Source organism: Podarcis melisellensis, assembly GCF_964234715.1.
Source record: "Podarcis melisellensis genome assembly, chromosome: 13".
NCBI lineage: Eukaryota > Metazoa > Chordata > Lepidosauria > Squamata > Lacertidae > Podarcis > Podarcis melisellensis.
Genome location: NC_138545.1, coordinates 5,733,470 through 5,752,971, shown reverse-complemented (window position 1 = coordinate 5,752,971; position 19,502 = coordinate 5,733,470). Strand labels below are relative to the sequence as shown.

General features: G+C 51.2%; 1 protein-coding gene across 2 annotated transcripts in view; it reads right to left on the bottom strand.

The window, feature by feature from the left end:
- PER1 (period circadian regulator 1) overlaps positions 1-19,502 on the bottom strand; it is a 34,470-nt gene that overhangs the window by 2,562 nt on the left and 12,406 nt on the right. For both annotated transcript variants that reach the window (XM_081886713.1, XM_081886712.1), the window contains 19 exons: positions 15,136-15,605; positions 14,879-14,977; positions 14,298-14,452; positions 13,716-13,837; positions 12,982-13,183; positions 12,586-12,637; positions 10,841-10,983; positions 9,859-9,937; positions 9,361-9,467; positions 9,023-9,176; positions 8,488-8,596; positions 8,207-8,338; positions 7,525-7,633; positions 7,090-7,246; positions 6,293-6,420; positions 5,572-5,775; positions 2,881-3,135; positions 2,036-2,772; positions 543-720 (listed from right to left, as the gene is read on the bottom strand). In XM_081886713.1, coding sequence (XP_081742839.1) covers positions 543-720; positions 2,036-2,772; positions 2,881-3,135; positions 5,572-5,775; positions 6,293-6,420; positions 7,090-7,246; positions 7,525-7,633; positions 8,207-8,338; positions 8,488-8,596; positions 9,023-9,176; positions 9,361-9,467; positions 9,859-9,937; positions 10,841-10,983; positions 12,586-12,637; positions 12,982-13,183; positions 13,716-13,837; positions 14,298-14,452; positions 14,879-14,977; positions 15,136-15,401 — 3,388 coding nt within the window. In that variant the 5' untranslated portion in view covers positions 15,402-15,605. The remainder of the gene's footprint in view (positions 1-542; positions 721-2,035; positions 2,773-2,880; positions 3,136-5,571; positions 5,776-6,292; positions 6,421-7,089; positions 7,247-7,524; positions 7,634-8,206; positions 8,339-8,487; positions 8,597-9,022; positions 9,177-9,360; positions 9,468-9,858; positions 9,938-10,840; positions 10,984-12,585; positions 12,638-12,981; positions 13,184-13,715; positions 13,838-14,297; positions 14,453-14,878; positions 14,978-15,135; positions 15,606-19,502) is intronic.

Below are 19,502 nucleotides of genomic sequence, written 5' to 3'. Positions count from 1 at the left end.
TCCTCCAAAAACTAGGTGCGTCTTGTGGTCTGGTGCTTCTTATAGAGCGAAAAATACGGTAACTGGCCTGGGTAAACAGGGATGTTCTTTGATTCCTCCTGGTTGTGAGGTAGTGAGAGAGGACAAACTATCATGATCAGAGGCAAGCGTGCCTCCAAATATCAGTCTCTGCAGATCACAAGTGCAAGAAGGCCACTGCACTCATCCTGCTTGTGGCGTAGCTCAGCGGCAGAGCACGTGCCTGGTGCGCAGGGGATCCTGGGTTAAATGGTATCTCCAGGTAAAACCCCGCCTGAAACCCTACAGAGCCACCCACCGCTGCCAGGTGTTGTGTAGACCGTTTCCCAAGCCAGCCGTTTAGGACTACAAGCCTCATCATCCCTGACCACTGGTCCTGCTAGCTAGGGATTATGGGAGTTGTAGTCCAACAACAGCAGGAGACCCCAATTTGGGAAATATTGGTGGAGACAATACTGAGCCAGTTCGCAGAGAAAGCCTCACTCCATGAGACCCACACCACACGCCGGAGGAGTAAGACTTACTGGTGCCGCTGGCGGAGGTGCTGCCTCTGTTGGAGCCGGATCCCATGGAGCCGGAGGCCGAGCCACTTCCTGAAGCAGCCGACCCCGTGCCGGAGCGGGAGTCCTCCTGCAGGAGCAGGTCCAGGAGGTCGCTGGAGCTGGAGAGCGCATCGTTGTTGGAGGAGTCGTGCGCTTCTGCCTGCAAGGGGCGGAAGAGGCAGGGGAGCAGGAGGGTTAGGTCAGAGGCCCAAAGCAGGAAGGTCCCTGCCTCAACAGCTCTCATGCCCTTTCCAACCTCACTGCTCCATTAGCCACCACAGGAGAGAGAGAGAGAGAGTGAGCACAGCACAGCCGGATTAAGGCTTTTAGAGGCCCTAAGCACTTAAAACATGTTGGTGCCCCCATACATAGGTAAAGGGACCCCTGACCATTAGGTCCAGTCGTGGCCGACTCTGGGGTTGCGGCACTCATCTCGCTTTATTGGCCGAGGGAGCCGGAGTACAGCTTCTGGGTCACGGGGCAAGCATGACTAAGCCGCTTCTGGAGAACCAGAGCAGCGCACGGAAACGCCGTTTACCTTCCCGCCAGAGCCATACCTATTTATCTACTTGCACTTTGATGTGCTTTCGAATTGCCAGGCTGGCAGGAAGCCCCCATACATATCTAATTCAAAATGTAAGCAATGGGGTTGGAAAGAAAGGAGGCTGCCTTATCCAGTCAGCCCATTCATCCATTTAACTCAGTACCGACTACACTGACCGGCAGCAGCTCTCCAGGTTCTTCAGGCAGGACACGTTCCCAGCCTGAGCTGGAGATGCTGCTGTGGGTTGAACCCGGGGCCTTCTGCTTGGAGATTCCCCAGAGGAACCAAGCTGCCCCTCTGATCTTCCAGTCTGTGTTGGAAGCCCCCTGGAGGGTAGGGAAGAAGGGGAAGGAATAGCCCCCCCAGCCATGGGGGAAAGGGCAGGAGAGATCCAGGAATTTGTGGCATCATTCTCCGACCTCAGTTGCAAGGAGAAAGTTCGTTGTTCTTTCTGAACGCATTCCAGGGCTCTCGGATTTCAACACTCTGGGGGAAAGGAACTTCTGCTCCTTCATCTGAAGACTCCCTCTGACTTTCTTTCTCAAAAAATCCCAACCCCAGCAGTTTCCTCAGTTCTCTCAAGTGGAAAGATGATGAACACCTGGATTTTGTGGTGTGGAGAGCCAGTGTGGCGCAGTGTTGGAATAAGACCTGGGAGACCAGGGTTCAAACCCCCACTTGTCCAATAAAGCTCACTGGGTGACCTTGGAGCCAGTGTCACCGCCTCTAAGCCTAGCCTGCCTCACAGGGTAATTGTGAAGATGAAAGGGGGAGAGTTATGTGAGTCACACCTTGAGCTCCTTAGAGGAAAGGTGGAATGTAAGTGAAATAACATAAATTAAAAATCAATAAATGTTGGGTCGTTTGCCCTTCCAGAGGGCCTGACAGTGCCCCAGGGGAGAAAGCCAGCCCCCCGTCCCTTGGGACTCACCATGCACGCTTCTTTCTGAGTGCTGAGTTCCTTCGCCAGGCTCTGTCCGGCTGTCACCACGGCCCAGTCGGTGGTGGCCCCAGCTGGCCCTGTTTGGTTTCCACCAGCGGCCTCCTGACGGTCGCAGAGCTTGGGCATCTCCTCCATCTGCAGCAAGTTGAGCTGCAGCGGGGAGCTGCAGCGTGACTCAAAGAGAGGCGACTCAGGCCGCTCGGGCTGACTCAGCGAGTGCGGGGTGGAGGAGCGTGACGGGGCCTGCGTGCCTGTCTCGGGGAGGACGACGGGCATGCTCCCTGGCTGAGGGGCGAAGGGGAACACAGGGGGCGCGGCGAAGTAGGGCTGCGGGGGCATGGGGCCGTGCATCTGGGGGAAGACGTAGTTGGGCAGCACGAGCGCCATCATGGGGGTGACCAGCGGGGTGGGAAACTGGGGGGCAGCCAGGGTGCTCTGGGAGGGCTCAGTGACCGGGGGCGCGGCCGGCCGCGGGGGGAAGACGGGGATGGGGTAAGTGGGCATGACAGCCGGGTACGGCATGGCGGAAAGGCTGGCTTGGGAGTTGCCAGAGGGGGGCCAGGAGGAGGAGCTGGGGGCGCAGGGCAGCTGGGGAGGGGAGACGGAGCTCTGTGGGGAGCTGGTGCTCTCTGCCAGCCTGTTCTGCTTGACGCGCTTGGCTTTCGACTTCCGGCTCCGACCGCGGCAGCCTGGGCCTCGGGACGCCTGGCGGGGACCTTTGTGCCCTGCGGAACAAGGAAAAGGCAGGGTGAGGACAAGGGAACCCCCTTTCTCTTTTCCCCTTTCTACCACTTCCTCCTCCACCTCCTCTCAGTCCTGCCCACCAGGCTTACCTCGCTGCTCGTTGGCATGGGGTCCCGCCTGGCGCAGCTCCTGCCAGCTCAGCCCCGAGTGCGAGTTGAAGACGTGCAGCTGGCTGAGGTCCTTGAAGTGGGTGAGGAAGGCCTGCTCCTCCTTCTGGGTGTGGATGGACAGGACTTCCTTAGTCAGTCCCACTTTGCGGTACTGCGCCTCCCGGTCAGGGGTTACGCTGGGCGCGGGGGCAGGGGGGGTCGCGCTGGGAGCTGCCTCCTCCATCATCACGATATCTGCAAGAGGAGAGCAAAAAAAAAGGGGGGGGAGAGAACCAGGTTAGCCCATCACAACTGCCTTCTCCCCGTGTGAGGTTTTTCTTTTCCCCAGCACATCTCTGTATTTATGTGTTCTCATTATTTATATCTCCCGTTTCTTTAGATCAACCCCTCCAAACACACACACTAACAGACATGAGTCATCTTTTTCTACCACCATCCCAGGCCATGCTGGGAATAAATCCCTCTGCCTTTCCATTTTAATCTGCAACAAAAAGCTTGGGTCCTAATTTTACCCTGCGCAGCCCCAGCTGAGCTAAGCTCTCATATGAATTTGCCACATATTAAGGAAATAAATTGTGGGAAAAGGAGGTTAGAATCTTCTTTGATGTAAGAGGGCTACAAATCCAGCTGCCAGCCACTCTCTGTGGCTTCTACACCGGTTAAGCGGGGGGAGAAAAGCTGCAACTTTTGCGCTGGTTTTTTGGGGAAGTAGGGCGACTAATATTTCTACAGAGAATTTGACAAGTTGGAGAAAAATGCATCAAGGGAGGAGAAAGGATGGTTAAGACACTGTCCCTACTTAAACCTTCCTTGGTTTAAACACCATAAAGGTTTGCCAGCTGAACACCAGCTGGAGCGGGCAACATCTACCTAGATATCTATCCACACAGCAGCACACGTTGAATCATGCACATAATTATTACTATAATATACACACACATACACACACAGTCTGAACATTTATGCCTGCAGGAGAGTCCTGCATAACGTGGAAACTTGGATGCACTGAACACAAGATGGCCTCATGAACAGGGCTCTGCATTTCCTATTCCAAGAGTCTTGTGCGGCTTCCAGGAATGAATTGCCGCCTTGCTGTTTAGGAGGTGAAAGCATTTGCCTCTGAAATGCTCATCCAGAGATCCCATGAAAGGATCCCTGCAAGACATGCTCCTCCTGGGGATTATGTCAGAAAGCCCAGATGTTGATTGAATTAGTAGAATCATGAGTTGGAAGGGGCCACGAGGTTCTGGAGCACCCTTCTCGCAATGCAGGAATCTTTTTGTCCAATGTGGGGCTTGAACCCACGACCATGAGATCGAGAATCTCATGCTCCACCGACTGAGCTGTCCCAGCTAGTGAAAAGGAATCAACTGGCCTCAGAAGGAGGGGTGCACCGTCATGGATAACGTACCCCCCCCCCTTCCACAGGGGAGTGAAACCTGAGGTCTCATGGAATGGCCCCTTCCTGCCTGACCCTAAAGCCTCACCTGTTGTGCAAGGTAAAAAAGCAGACTGGACCACTACAATGATGTGAGGGAAATGGTGGTCAGATGTGAGCAAAAAGCGTGGAGGGATATGTGCAATGGACAATGCCAAGCACAAGCTGCAAATTTTGCAGGAAAGCTGGCAAGGAAAGTGCCTGAACCCTACTAGAAAGAGACATGTCTGGAGGGTGGGGAGGGAATGCTCTCCCTTCCTGAGACTAGCTTAGATGAAACTTGCAAAGGCCTTGCCTGCCTCTCTCTTCAGCTGCCCCCCAAGCGCAAAGAACAATCTTGCCCAAGACTGACAGGAGAGACAGCAGTGGGGTGTGAGGTGCCTGACAAGACATGCACCAAACTACGGAAGTGAAAGGAGCCTGGGATTTCTCCAGAGGTTGTCTTGCCAAATGGTGGCTGCTTGCAACAGCAGAAATCTAAATGTAGGAGTGTTAAGAGGCTGCCTTCTACCGTGTCAGACCACTGGGTCCAGCTAGCTTTGTACTGTCCACACTGACTGGAAGCGCTCTTTCTCTACTTGGAAAAGCCACTGGAGATTGAGCCTGAGGGCTTGGGCTTCCAAGGCAGATGGTCCTTTGGGATCACCCAGATAAAGCCTTTCTGCTGCTCTCCTGGTATTGTTGCAGGCTCCTGCGCCAGCAAAAATGAAGGCTGGCTGCAGAAAAAGAAGAAAGAGCAGCCGACTAAAGCAGAGGAAGGCAAGAACCAGCACCATCCAGTTTGTGGCCAGCAAAAGTCAGCAGAAGAAGGCACTCGGTGCTTCATTTTGCAATCCAGCTGCCGACTCTGTAGCTCTAAATGGAAGGTTAGCCTTCCTGTCTCGAATCTGCACCAGGCCAGCTAATCAAGCCCTCTCATCGTTGCTGCCGACTGGCCAGAAGTTCCCTGCCCAGAAGCTCCCAAGCAGGGGGAGAAGAAGAGGAAGAAGCGGGGACGTGGTCCTGCTTTTTTTAACACAGCTGCATTTGCAAAATGGCTGCCAGAGCGACCCCAATAGCCTCCTATGCACCATGTGAAGACAACCCTCCTTCGCACCTGCTTGCCAGCCCCGCAGAAGCAGAGTCAAGCTGTAAGCAAAGGAACAGCACACCTCCAGTTCCAGCCCCCCCCCACCCCCCAGCAACCCCGCCCCGCCGCCCCCCAAGAAAAACATGGTGTCCACCTCCCATACCCGACTCGGGGGGCTTCTTGTCTCCCACGTGGACGATGGTACTGCTGAAGCTACACTGACTGGTCACAGAGACCACGCTCTCGGCTTTGCTAGGCAAGGCCAGCGGAGTGAGTGGGCCTCCCACCACAGCAGCTGCTGCCGTCCCAGGCTCCTCTAGGCTCTTGGGCTGGCTCTCCGGGGTCGGCAGTATTTCCTCCGGCGCATCTGTTCAAAGAGACAACGGTGGGTTAGCATGGCGGTGGGGCGGCAGCATGGAGCAAGGGGGGCAGGGAGGGAGGGAGGGGGCCGGGGGGGTCCAAGATTGCCGACCGGCACGACCACAAGAGGACGTCAAGATGCCGAAGGGCTCATCAGCCCGGCTGGGGTCTCGCCGCGAACGGAGAGAGGGGGGGAAAAAGAGATCACGAGGGATCTGGAACGCCAAGGCCAGCATCCAATAAGGGGGGATGGGAAGTTCAAGCTTCCTGGAGGACAGACCTGCAGACCCTGCAATTGCTACACACACACACAGATACACACACAGACACACACACACCCCTCCGCCCCCTGCACCTCACACAGCATCCATGATTGCATACAAACATGAACTTGGTACAGGAGGAAGAGGAGGGGCATCAACCTGTAAACTTGGCAAGCAGGGTGGAAACTGATACCTCAGGAAAACAGGGGAAGGGGGATGATTAATACCTAAGTAGAGGAAAGGAAAGGAGGGGAGAATCACCTTTGCTTAGAGAGGCCAGCTCCTCGCCTGCCTTCTGCTTGTCATCATCGGAATTCGAGGACGTGGTGTAAGAGGAAGAGCCGCATTTTCGCTTCACGCGGCTTGGAATGTTGCAACTCTCCAGATACCTGTTGAGGGAGAAGAGAAAGGCAGAAAACTAAGATTAACAGAGATGAAAAACCTATTATCATTATTGTAATTATTACTAGGGGGGTAGCTTTAGAGCTTCAGAGAACACTTAAACAGATAGCACTTAAAGAATGAATCTGTGATGAGTTCTATGAAATCCTGAAGGTTGCATGTTGCTACATGAGCACCAATGAGGGGAGGAATCCGTAACATCATTTCACCTACTCTGCATCTCAAGCCAATCTTCCTAGTCATGTCTATTCAGAAGTAAGACCTGCTAAATTCAATGGGCTTACTCTCAGGTAAGTGGAGTTGAGGCTGCAGTCTAAGAAGCAGTGTTGCCCTTTCTTAAATAACCAAAGAGCAAAATATTCCTCCCAGGAAACGCATTCCCGTTCTGGTGCTGAACCGACTCTGAAGGGCTCAGCTATTTCCATTTCATTTGCTTTTTAGGATTTTTTATCCTGCTCTTCAGCCACTAAGGTTCACAAAGCACCCTACAGATCCCTGTTCTCAGGCTTACAATCTAAAAAATAAAAATGCACACAAATAAAAGGAAAATAAACAGAGAGGTAGGAGGAAATAAGCAAACTCATGTAAAAGTCCTTAGTTCTGGGAACATTCGCTGCCTTGTACATGGTTGTGGCTCCCCAGCAGACCTCGCTCACCTTATGATGCCATCCAGGCAGTTGATCTGCTGGTATGAATAGTTGGAAGGCTCCTTCCGGACTGATTCCTCAGAGGTGGCTGCCTTTGCTGGCCTCCTCTCCAAGTCCCTCAGGGTCTCCAGAGGCTGCCTGTTGCAGCTGACTGGTGCTTTGAGAGCTAGAAAGGGGTGGGGGAGAGACAAAGAGAAGGTCACAACCCACAGAAGGAGAGCAAACTTTGTTCCCAGGCCACAGCAGAACATGCTTGTCCCAGCTCTGAGAGGCCCTGCCAATGGAAACAGTCCCTCCCTCAATTCACCCCACCCCAACTAGAAATGGGCCAAGACAGAAAGTCCTTTGGCCAAATCCACATCAATGAGGCTGAGTGAGGTCAGCAGGCCTCAAGGTGGGAACGATGAGCTGGAAGAAGGGGCAGGGGCCAGTCAACCATCTCACCTGGCTGGGAATGCTTGGCAGGCTGGGGCTTGACTCGGGATTCAATGAAGACCTGCTGGCCCTGGTTCTTCACCATATGCACATCCTTGCAGATCTCCTGGAAGGTCATCTGGGATCAAGAGGGAAGCAGAGTCAGCCCCAAGCTCTCCTCTCCAAGGGAGAAGCCTCTACAGAACCCCTTCTAGAGCAGCTTTCCCCAACCTGATGCCCTTCAAGCGTTTTGGATGCTAACTCTCATCAGCCCCAGCTGACGTCCAAAGTACCTGGAGGGCACCAGGCTGCAGAAGTCTGACCTAGAGCAGTGTTTCTCAGCAGCCAGAGGCGCATGCCAAACCGCAACCTCACCCAGTAAAAAGCCAAAGGATTTCAATCAGAGAGCCAGGTTTGAAGGGGTGTGTGGGATCTCTACATTAGCTAAAAGGCAGCGTGGGTTTTTAAAGGCTGAGAAACACTGGCTTAAAGAGTAGATTTCTCTCTCTGCGAGACTTTCAAACTCTCTGAGTGGGTATGTAAAAATCTGCCACCAGGTAAGCCATTATGATGGTGCCCATTTTACAGGTGGGAGATTTGCCAGGTGGGTGTGGAAATGGAAGCAAAGACCCAACACCCATTGCACGAATCTTAAGACACCCCTATCGGTGGACACTCCACCCCAAAAATCAACATGCATTTCTAAACTCACCGGCCGAACAGCTTGTGGCTCCTCATTGGGGATGCCGTTGCTGTCGCTGGAGGAGGCGATGCTCAGGAACTGCTCGTGGGAAGCGTTGCTGCCCATGCTGCAGAGGCCCATGGAGCCATTGCTGTGGACGGGCTGCAGAGCGGAGGAAAGAGAGGAGGGTTGGAATATGAGAGGAAGAGGAGGCGGAGCTCGGAAGGAAGGAAGGAAGGAAGGAAGGAAGGAAGGAAGGAAGGAAGGAAGGAAGGAGAGGGCAAGTGGAATAAGAAGAGGGAGTTCTTTACCTGCAGCAGGAGTCGGTGGATCTGCTCTGAGAGCTCCTGGATGTCCAGTTCCACAGGCTTCACCTTCTGAGCTTTGGGGGCTGTGAAGACGTCCTCGTTGAGGGGACCCCTGGAGAGAGCATGGGAGGCAAGAACAGAGTTAGCGGGATGTCTGCTTCCCTCAAGAGGTGGGAGCTTCCAGCTCTCAGGCATCCCACAAGGCCATTTCCCTCCTCCCCAGAATCCGCCTCTTTTCCTGTCTTATCCTCTGATTACGAGCCACCGCCTCTTCCAGAGCCATCACTCTGCTTCCCACTCCTCCCCACTGGAGGTTCTCCTGCAGTGTCCTCTGCCTTCGCCCCCTTTCCCCCATGGTCCCGTCGCCAGCGGAGTCTCCCCCATTTCGGTCAACTGCACCCCACTACTACTACTCCTCTCATTTCTCCTGAAATGATTAAGCCTCTGCTATTTTTTTTTTAAATGAACATGAACAGAGAAATAAGCAAACAGACCCTGCCCACCCCATCCATACAGGCTGAGAGCTCTGGCTACTTACGTCCGCACTTTATGCCTGCCCATGATGAAAGAGACTTTGCGGCTCCAGGGGTTGACAAAGCTGGACCAGCTGGTGTCGATGGTGACGTATTCCCCATTGCGGGCACAGAAGCGGATGGGTGAGTGGTCAAAGGGCTGGCCGCCGTACTGGAGAACTGGGAAGGAAGGAGGGGAGGATGAGAGGCGGCAGAGCAACCACAGCCCCCTATAGGCTAGCAAGACACCACACACACCGGCTTTTAATTGGATCTGAAAGCTTCAATTGGCTTGAAACTTCCAATCAGGTTTTTTAAAGAAAAATCTCCCCCTGCCGTTCTCTCCTTTTTTGGGGGTACTCACTCTTCTTGTGTATCGCCAGCATAAGAGGCCGGTCCTCTGGGTGCAGGTAGAAGAGGACAGGGGACCCAACGAGGTCCTGGGGGAGGTAGCCTAGAAGAGGGGCAGCTCTGAAAACAAAGAAAGCAAGGAGGGGTCACGAGGGGTCAGTGGGAAAAGGCTGAACATTGCAGAGGTTATAGCACCGTCCAACTCCGAAGAACTGGTACAGTTCTTGTAACCCCAGAGAAAAACAAAACCAAAGGTGCAGAGTGCATGGCTAAGCTGACGAGATGGACGGCCAAGTCAAATCCTCCTCCTCCTGGCCTGTGAAGGCCCCACCCACCCAGATGATGGAAGTTTCGGGTCCCTGATCAGCACTGCAGGCACATACTCACAGAGGACAAGTCTCACTCACAGAAGGGAAAGCCTGGCACCGCTTTCCAGGGACTCGTCTTCCTCCCCACACACCCCTCCGCAGAATACCATCCCATCTCCCTTTTTTAAATCCCAGTTCCTTACCGCTCATCCACATCCTGAAAGAGGCAGCTGGGGGTATGTCTAGTGGTGAAGATTCTCTTATCAGGAGGGATTCTGGGAGCTTGGGAAAAAAAGCATAGAATAATTCAGATGAGCTGTTTGGAAGATGAATGCCATTCCCTGTCCTATGGGTACGCAAAACCTGCCTCTTTTAAATTCCAAAATGAAGTTCTCCACTTTTCGTTTCCACACTCCATGCGTATCTTGGGAATCCTGGCTTTTCTAAACAATTTAAGTGGCTTCAGGGGGGAAACTGACATGCAACCTTCTAGGTCACAGGCAGGCTAACAGCAGCTTGGCATTTTGCACACACAAAGCAATTGCTTTTCTCCCGCTGTCCTGGTCTTGATAACAAGAGCATATGCACTGTTTGAGAAGAGGAGGAAACTGGACCTGCATGCCCTTGCAATCCTAGGAAGAGGCCTGCTTGGCTTTCTCTCTGTTTCACATAGAACAGAGCAGCCAGGCCTTTCACACGGCTACATGCCCTATTTTACTCTCCAGCCCACTTCTTCACACAGCTGGGGAAGATCTGGATTTAAGCACACAGTTCTCCTGCCCAAACTGGGGGGAGCAGGATTTAAGGCTTGCATGCAAACAAAACTTGTGTGCCATTGTGTGCACCTCTCCTCAAACAGGTGTTCAAAACTAAATTTTGCTCAGGATGCTGAGAGTTTAAGCAGCAGGCGAGAGATGCTCATTCCCAGCGTGGAGGAAAAGCACAAGGAAGGCCCATGTGACTAGACGCTAAGAGGGTCCCTGCTTCCCAAGCACCTTCAGCCCAACCTCTGCTGCCATCGTGCGGCCAGACACGGTAGCGCATGGTGCAATTTAATTTGTGGGATGGATTCCTAACACCACCAGCAAAATGGGGGCAAAATGAAATGAGGCACAGAGACACGGCATGGGCGCTGCAGAGGCTGCCTGCAGGCCCTGCTCTCTCCCGCCTGGACACCCCCCTTACCTTCGTAGCCCGAGTGGATGCGCTCGGCAATGAGCAGGCAGCAGGGCTGTCCCTCGGCGCTGTCCGAGTCCTGCACTTTGGTCAAGTAAGGCGTGAGCCGGAAGGGGTAGTAGCGCAGCCCACGACCACTCTCGTAGCCTCCGCTGAGAAACAAATGCCTGCAATAAGACCAGAGGCCAGAGGAGACCAGGACGACCAGGAGGGAGCAGAGCAGCCGTGACGGGGCCAGAGGTGGGGAACCTTGCAGGTGCCACCATGTCCCTCCTGCCCACCTGTCACCCATGTCACACCTGGGGGAGGGGGGTCCCCCCTTCTCTCACCAGCTGACTAGAGGAGGGATTTTTTTTCTCTCTCCTCAGGTGGGGCATCTTCTTTCTGCACATTATTTTCTAAATCGATTTTTTTTTCCCCTGGAAAAGTTTAAGCATCCAGTAAAACCCATAGCCCCGTAGCCACCTTGCAGAGGCAATGGCAAAGCCGTTTCACAGGTGGGAAAACATAGGCAGGGAAAAGGGCTTGCCCAAGGCTGCCCTCCAAAGCCCATATGCAGCTGAAAACTGACCAGCACTGTTTAAATTTCTAGGTTGCCCCTTGACCAAAGTGATGCTCCAGATGGCTTAGCAAATAATAAAGTAGTACTATCAAGAGGAAAATGTTTTAAAAGATATAGAGAAGTGGCTGTTGGGGCCACCCTATAATACTGATTGGCAGTCCGGTCCCAGAATGCACTGAACCCAGCACAACGCAAAGCTAGCCATCCAGACATTTTAAAAGGTGTTGCTATCAAAACATATTGGCATATGCATACAAATAAATACAGAGACATGAGCTTTCCACTTCTGTTTTCCTGCTACCCAACACACTCCTTGCTTGTGGGTCACTGGTTTGGGTCTAACTCTGAAAGCGTGTGCGGAGCAAGGAACTGGAGCGGGTAGATGCAAAATTCTCTCCTCCCCCCCCCCCCAAAAATACAAAGCAAACTGCATCTTTCTCCCTTTGAAAGGGGGATATAGGCCAACCCACGAGCACATTAAATGAGTTGAAACCTGCAGTCATTCTTCAGGCTAAGCAAGGAGACACGGACGACATGTGAGGCCAACCACGTGATTCACACACGTCAAATTGTAGGGAGAACACCACTTGGGGTGGAGGGTAAAAACACACATAGAGGATGAAATGGGAGCCCTGAGCCTTGCTCCACATGGCTGAAAAAAGCGCTGTTCTCTTGCTCTCCTATTTGGTGAGATTTTAAAAAGCCAATCTTTCTGTCCCCTCACCCCTCAAGAAAGCCTGGGGATGAAAATGACGGGGGGGGGGGCAGTGTTCTCTCTCCGTCTTTGCAAAATTCAAATGCTGTGATCTTCAAAACACAAGAGGCACAGGTCCTGGTTCTTTTGGGCACACCTGAAGGTTGGTTTGTTGACACATCAGATTTGTGCCGCTAGTTCAAGCAAGCCAATTTACATACACCTCAGGACCCAGATTGCCTACACTTTCAAGGGGGACTTTAAGAAGGCAATGCTGCTCAAACTAGAAACTGTTTGCCCTGCAGGAAAAGACAGCAAGGACTTTGGTCTACAAGGATCAGGCAGGATCATTTTAGGATGGAATCTCCTACTAAGCAGCCCATACAGATGCCAGGAACCCTCATTTAGGAACCACTTCCCGGAATCGGTCTCCACCATTCCTTCCACTTAGCCCAGCTCCCTTCCCCTCCCTCAAAATCTGATGAAGACAAAACTCACCTGATACGACAAAAGACGGATTTCTCTTTGGTGTAATCCATGGCAGCTGCAGCTGCAAAGAGGGAAGGAGGGAGAAAGGGGCAGGTGAAGGATTAGCTAAGAACTGCAGCAAGCTGGAATCTGGCCCTTTGCTCAGTTCCTTACATGAGCCAAGTTCTTAGCCGCTTCAGAAACCGGCAAGCTTCTTTTTAAAACCTGGGGCGAGATGCAAGAGGATTTCTCAGCCACCGCAAAGGGCGTAAAGGTTCCATTTGGGGGGTGGGAGGAACTATAAAAAACGAACACCCCTGCCACTTCGGATTAGCCCAATTCTCTAAAGCTGCCTGTGCCAATCAGGGGCCCTCTGGGTGTTCTGGACTACAAACCCCATCAGCCCCAGCCAGCCAGAACACTTACTGGCAGAGGTGCAGGCGCTCCAGGAGGGCAAGTGGTATGGCGCTGTGGACCCATAGAAGATGCTGACATCTTGCGGCGCCAGGAACTCTGCAAACTTGGCCCCCTTGAAGACATCCTTCTTGCAGCGCAGGATGAAGGCTGCCTGATCTGAGATGTAGACGATCTTCCCCGTGGTGAAAGAGACGGCCACCGAGAATGTGTCCTTTGGGAGCAAAAGCAGCAGGGTTAAGGTAGGGGAATGGCAGCTGTTTTATGGGTGTGGTCTCCCCACTCAAGGAGGAGGGAGAGCTTGTTCTCAAGGTGGATTCTAGTCTTGACAGCTGTTTTCAAAAGGGTTAGGCCAATAGGGAGAGGGCCAGGCCTACGAGAGGCTGCCAGCCATGGCAGCTCAAAGGCTGCTGATCTGGAATTACCAAATGCCGCGAACACAGAACAGGGAAAGGCCACTGCCTTTGTGCCCTAGAGGTGCCTGGAAGCTTTAGGCTGGCCTCTGCTAAGGAAGACAGGGTGCTGGGTTCAGCTTCGTCCTTAAATACACATGGAGATATCAAAGCTGGCAGCACCCAGCTGGATTGCAGGGTCCATGCTGAAAGCACTGGGGAAGCCGGCGTGCACACTGGAAAGCCAGTCAAGAGCACTTCTTTAACGAGAGGCAAGATTTCTCTGGCGGTGGCATCGAAATGACCAGCGAGAAGGAAAGGCCTGGGGTGTGACGAACAAGGCAGAATACTCACGGGGTTCTTGAGAGTGTATTCTGAGGTGATGCTTTCCAGCTCCTCAATAGTGTAGGTGGACATGTCCAGATTGCAGGGCTGGTTGTCATCAATGGTCCACTGCTGGTAGTAATCCTGGCTGGCTGGAAAGTGGGAAGGAAGAGGAGGAGCATGTTAACAAGAGATCTGCAGAGCTCTGAAAGGCAAAAGGCCCTCGCTTTATGTGTGACCAGCTGGGAGCTTTTATTCTACAGGATCGTACCTGGACCCACACTTTTGTGGGAGAGAAAAACAGGCGCATCACCCTTACACAAAAGCCCACAGGCACAACACACTGTGCAAACCACATGGAAATTACTGTGCTCGTCATGCCAACAGGGACACATAAAAGAAGCGCCTGCCCCCGGCCCTTTGAGCCTCAGTAGCCCTAGACTCCTGGCAGGGGTTTCTGGCTCAAATAAGGGGAAGAATTTGAGGGGCTGGGTGGGAATGGGATCTTTACTGAGGTGGCTGGCAAATAAGTTTGTGCTGCTGTGGTTTACAGCAAAGTCAGCAAAGCATAAATACAAACACACACACACACACAAAGGTCACAGAACGTACCTTGCACCTGTTTCACACAGGACAGTGCATACTGCAGGGTGGCCAGAGTCCCTGACTTCCCCTTGCTGCGCTTCTCGGAGGGCAGCCGGATCTTCATCTCCTTCAGCGCCTTCATGAGCTCCTTCTGAGTCTTCACACGGGCAGACTGTTCACTGCTGCAGTGGCACAAGGAACACACAAACAGGGGTCAAGTCAGCTGCAAAAAGCAGTCAGAGGCTCCTTTGGGGAGGGGGTTGCACTGATTGGCTGAACTGACTGCGCATCTTTTTCCAAGTGCCCAATGGAAATGGAACCAACTCAAAATAACTTGACCAGTTGTATTTTTAAAGGAAGTAAAATATATCAATTTTGACTAAAAGCCACATACAAAATGGTTCCCCCCCCCTTTCCCCATCTGATTTTATGGCTCTTGTGTGACAGAATTCCTCCTCTTCGTTATGCGTTATCCCAGGAAAGAGCTCTCAGAACGGCCATGAGTTTTCAGAAAACTCATTTCAGCTGTCAATTTTGAAGCATTTTACTGGACTTTTGTTCCCCCTGTGCCAACCCAAGTATGTTCCTCCTACCCAGTCCTTGCTTACCTGCAGCCGCTAGTTGATGGGTTGTCTTGCTCAGAGCTTGCGCTGAGAAGGCTGTAGGCCACAGAGCTGCTGGGAGGAGATGGGCTTTGGGAGTTGGAGCTGCAGAGAGATGCAGAGCACAGATGAGTTTAGCTTGCTTGGGCAGCAAACAAAAACATTCTATGAAATTCAAAAGTCTGCATCAGAATGGACTAGCCCAAGTCGGTCCCACAAGAGACCACTTTACCACACCTTTGCAACCCCAATCACTTCCTTACCTCTTGTTGCTTTCGGTGGTTTCCAGGAGGGCTGAGTCTTTGCCATTGCCACTGCTGTGGGAGCTGCTGTGAGAGTCACCATGCGACTCATTGCCACTGGAGCCATTGCTGTTGACATCCATGTCATCGCTGGTCTGGCCCTGGGCTTCACCCCCACGCTGGGCTCGGGCTCTCCGTGGGGCTCCAGCCCCACCACCTCCGCTGCCACCGCCACTACTACCACCACCCTCAAAAGGGCTCTGCCCCGGCTCACAGCCAGCACTCATTACTGATTCTGGGACATGGACGCCTCCTTGGGAAACTGGGGGCAGCGGTGAGAAAAAGGTTGGGACTTCCACAGCTGCTAAGGCAACAACAAAGCTTTTGTTTTTCTTCAAAAGAAAGGAGAAGCACTGGTCAAAGAGGATTCCTCTATGGCCTGTGTCTTGCTGGATGGATCTGATCAGAGTTGAGAGAGTCTTAGGGGACACCTATTGGAGGGGGGTAGAGAGACAAAATAAAGTGTTATAAAAACTCATTCAACAAGAAATCTGGATTCAGAGCTATGTCAAATATAAAGCAACCCTCTAAGGCCTATGTTAGGGAAAGTGAGTGGGATCACTTCTCTATACTGAACCAAATATACTAGACTGCCCTTGGAAAAGCTACACACGGATTGCCTCCTCTGCCACGTAGATCCCCCAGGTAGCGGGATCTCTTTGCCATGATACTGAGTAAGTGTCAAATGGCAGCTGTTTGAGCCTGAAACCAAAACACAGTATTAAGTAATAGGGCTTACAGTGGATTATCTGGTCCAGTATCAGAAGCCCTTCTCTGCTTTTATATAAACTAGGCAGCTCAGCCCTTCGGGTGCTTGGATATGTGAACATCTGGTGGCTGAAAGAGCAACATGGTCCTCCTTGGAGGGGGGGAGGAAGGTGCTCTAGAGCATTACAGACCCCTTATTTAGGTTAGTGCTCCTGGGTAATTAAGAAATGGCAAGGAGTTCCTGAAAGCGCTTTCATTCACCCCTCCTAGTTCTGACCCCTCTCTCTTCAATCTGGAAATCCCAAGCCTTGTTTGGTCCGCACAGCCCCAACCCATTGCTGTGGTGCTCATCAATCACAAAGGTCACGATATCCAAGCGCAGGAGTGGGGTGGCTTTCTAGGCTTCCAGGGAAGTTAAGGCTTATGTGACCTTGCGCCAACATTGCTGCCTTCTGGAAATAAAGTTTAGAGGAGAAAGGATAGAAGAAAATACAGTCAAGATGAAAGCCCAGGCCGAAGGGAAGCGCAGCCAAGGCCCAGAACATGCTTCTTTCCCTACAGAATCAAGAGTGGCAAGCCTCTACCAAGCACAAGATGCCAGGGATTAGTTTTCAGGCATTTACAATATAATAATTCATACAAGAGGCTTTGAAGGGCTACTGGGAAGTAGTACTCAAGGGCAGGGAAGAAGGTGGGTCTGGTTCTAAGTGGAGATACAAGTTCTAAATCCTTTCTCATTCATGAAGCTCACTGAGTGGCCTCAGAGAAAGTATCACTAGATGTAATGCTCTTTGGGGCAGTGACTGCTTCGCTCTTTGTTGGTTTTGCTTCTGTTCCCTGTAAAACATCAATGGTGCTACATCAATGGTGCTACATCACCACCACCAACAGTGGTAGTGGATAATGAATGTGTACAAGGGTTCGTCTGCCTTAACCAATTTTGGTTACAGTGGCATTTTGTTTAAGCTTAGTAGCAAAGGAGAAAGGATGCTTTAACTGTTTTGTAAAATTATTCCATAATCAAATGTATCCCCTTTCTCTGGGAAGGGAAACCATAAACAGAATCTGGAAACTGTTTCCTCTGTTTGACTCCCACCTTCACCGGCCCTTGCCTCCAACAAGGTGAGCAGCATGGTGGGGACGGGGACTGAGAAGAATTATGAACACTGACACGCAACACCCAGATAATTTTTTAAAAGAATACTACAGACAGTGATCACACAGTGGCTCAGACTGCCTCAGTTCTATGGGGTTAGCTAACCTTTAATCGTATTATCAGCACAATTTAGCCCCCTCTGACCATGCTACATTCCAGGACAGAGCACCTGGACACAACTGGAAACATTCAAAAGGGGTTGGCATAGCAACAGCTGTAGCTCCCTTCGCCCAGCAGCAAAGTAAGATTTTTAGTCAACTAAGGAGCAGCAGATATTTCATTGCACCTAAGCTCTTTTGTGCGTATTTAAGTCAGAGGTCTATTTCTTTTTTAGAATGTCCTCCGCTCTCCCCCCCCCATCCCCCGGGGCTTCTATTACTTAGGAAGGTCCATGTACCAGGCCGGCTAATGTCCTTTAGCCAAACTATATTTAGCTCTTCTAATTTTGGATGCTTGCTATCTTTAATCTTAATTACAAAGGGGAGATTCACACCCCACTCTCCCTAAAGTCGGTAAAACCAAGTGAAAGCTCCTGTTTTAAAGACCAGCTCTAATCAGCATTTTCCCACCATCTCTGCTAGCAGAGGTTTTAGTCAGTGATCCTGGCATGAGAAAGCATTTTTTAAAAGGAAGAAACAAAACATACTAAATAAAGAAGGAGGCGGTGATCTTTTTTTCTATTATTATTATTATTCATCTGCTATAACCTGAGACCCTAGGAACAAAGAGTGCCACATTCCACAGGGTCACCACAGGACCCAGAGCTCAGGGTCCTGGCAGATGAATAAAGCAAATGTTGGAGGATTACAAATGCAGTTACCCCAGAGCGGTTTCCTCTTCGCACATTTTTTAAAAAAATCATGTTCTTTGCAAATGTTCCCCACCATGGCTTAATTTTAAGTAGCAGTGCTCAAGGTCACAGCTTTACACTCCGCCAATTTCAGAAAAACAAAACTCCCATAGTTCCAATGAAGGTGTGACTAGGGATGATGATTCAGAATCACAAAGTTTGGCATCTCAACGAACATCCAGAAGAGGCTGTGATTACACAGGTCCGCCTTCCCCCAACCTGGTGCCCTCCAGGTCTTTTGGACTCCATTCCCAGCCAGTAGGGAGGTGCTAATGTGAGCTGTTGCCCAAAACACCTGGAGAAGGCCAATACAGGTTTAAGTGCCAACCTTTGAGCGTTATAGAGCTCTTTGCTCCTGTGCTTGATTAAGAGTTCTGTGAAACATGTAATCTTAACACAGTATACGGCCCCATAGGATGCCAGTAGATGCAGACGGCTCTTCAATTTACGAAACTGATTTGGAAGTGGCTGGATTACTGTTTATACTTCAAGGCAAGTAGCATGATTGGCCTGTTGAACTGCAACATGAAATGTCCTGCGCCAAGTTAACTACAATGGCATAAGCTTCCATGGGCAAATGCCTGCTCTGGAAGTTCATTTCACATGGCAAGGCAATCCTCCTGCCCAAAGTAGATTTTTTCCCCCACCCTTTGGTTGTAACTTCCACATTTGTGTGGTGGAGTCATCCCACTTGTTTTCCTCCTCTTCTCCTCGTCACAATTGCCCAAGAAAAAATCAGAAATGCAACATTTCTGTTTTACAGACAGACCTGGTTAGCTTCTGCATCTTTCAACAGGTGGCGGACATGCAGAAATCAGCAGGGAAAGCTTGTTATAATAGCAGAGGTAATAGAGAAGTAACCGTCACTGCCTGATCATGAATGCAGAACAAGTTGCTCTTAAAAAGGTATAAGGAGGAGGGGCTTGTGAAACAATCAGCAACTAGGCAGCCAGGAAAGCCCTGCCCAAAAATGCACAGGACTGGAGAGGTTGGGGGGAAGAAACCTTTAGTTAGTTTTCTATCACATGTGTCCTAAGAGTAACAAGGAAGCCTTTACATAGCCATTTTCCTGGTTGCTTGTGGCAATACTCAGGTGGCCAGGAAATAAAGTTTTGTAAAACTGGAAGGGTTTTACTTTAGGCCTCCAAAGTGATAGCAAATAAATAAAATAATGTGATTTTTTATTTTGCAAAGAAGGGGGAGAAAGTGTATCCAAGCATGTGGCCATTGTGGGATCAGCTCTGGTGCCATGCCAATAAAAGATTTGCAGAGTGTGGTCCATGCCAAAACAATGCTGTAAACGCCTGCGGTTTGCTGTTATATCCAATTTGCCAAACGAAATAAAAATAGACTGCTGCAAGCAGTGGTAAGGTTGACTGAGCAATTTTTTAAAAAGAGGTTTATGGTTCGAATCATGAAGTTTAAAAAACAAGAGCGCTTGCGTATCAAAGCAAGCTACGCTGACGTCAGAGGCAAGGAAAGTGGCGGTGGACAAGCCACACACCCTTGGAGACTGCCTATCCCACAAAGCCACTCCCAAACTAAGCAGTCATCAGGACTTTGCAGAAACTCCTGCAAGGGGTTTCAAGACTGTGACAGCAGTGAAACCCACAA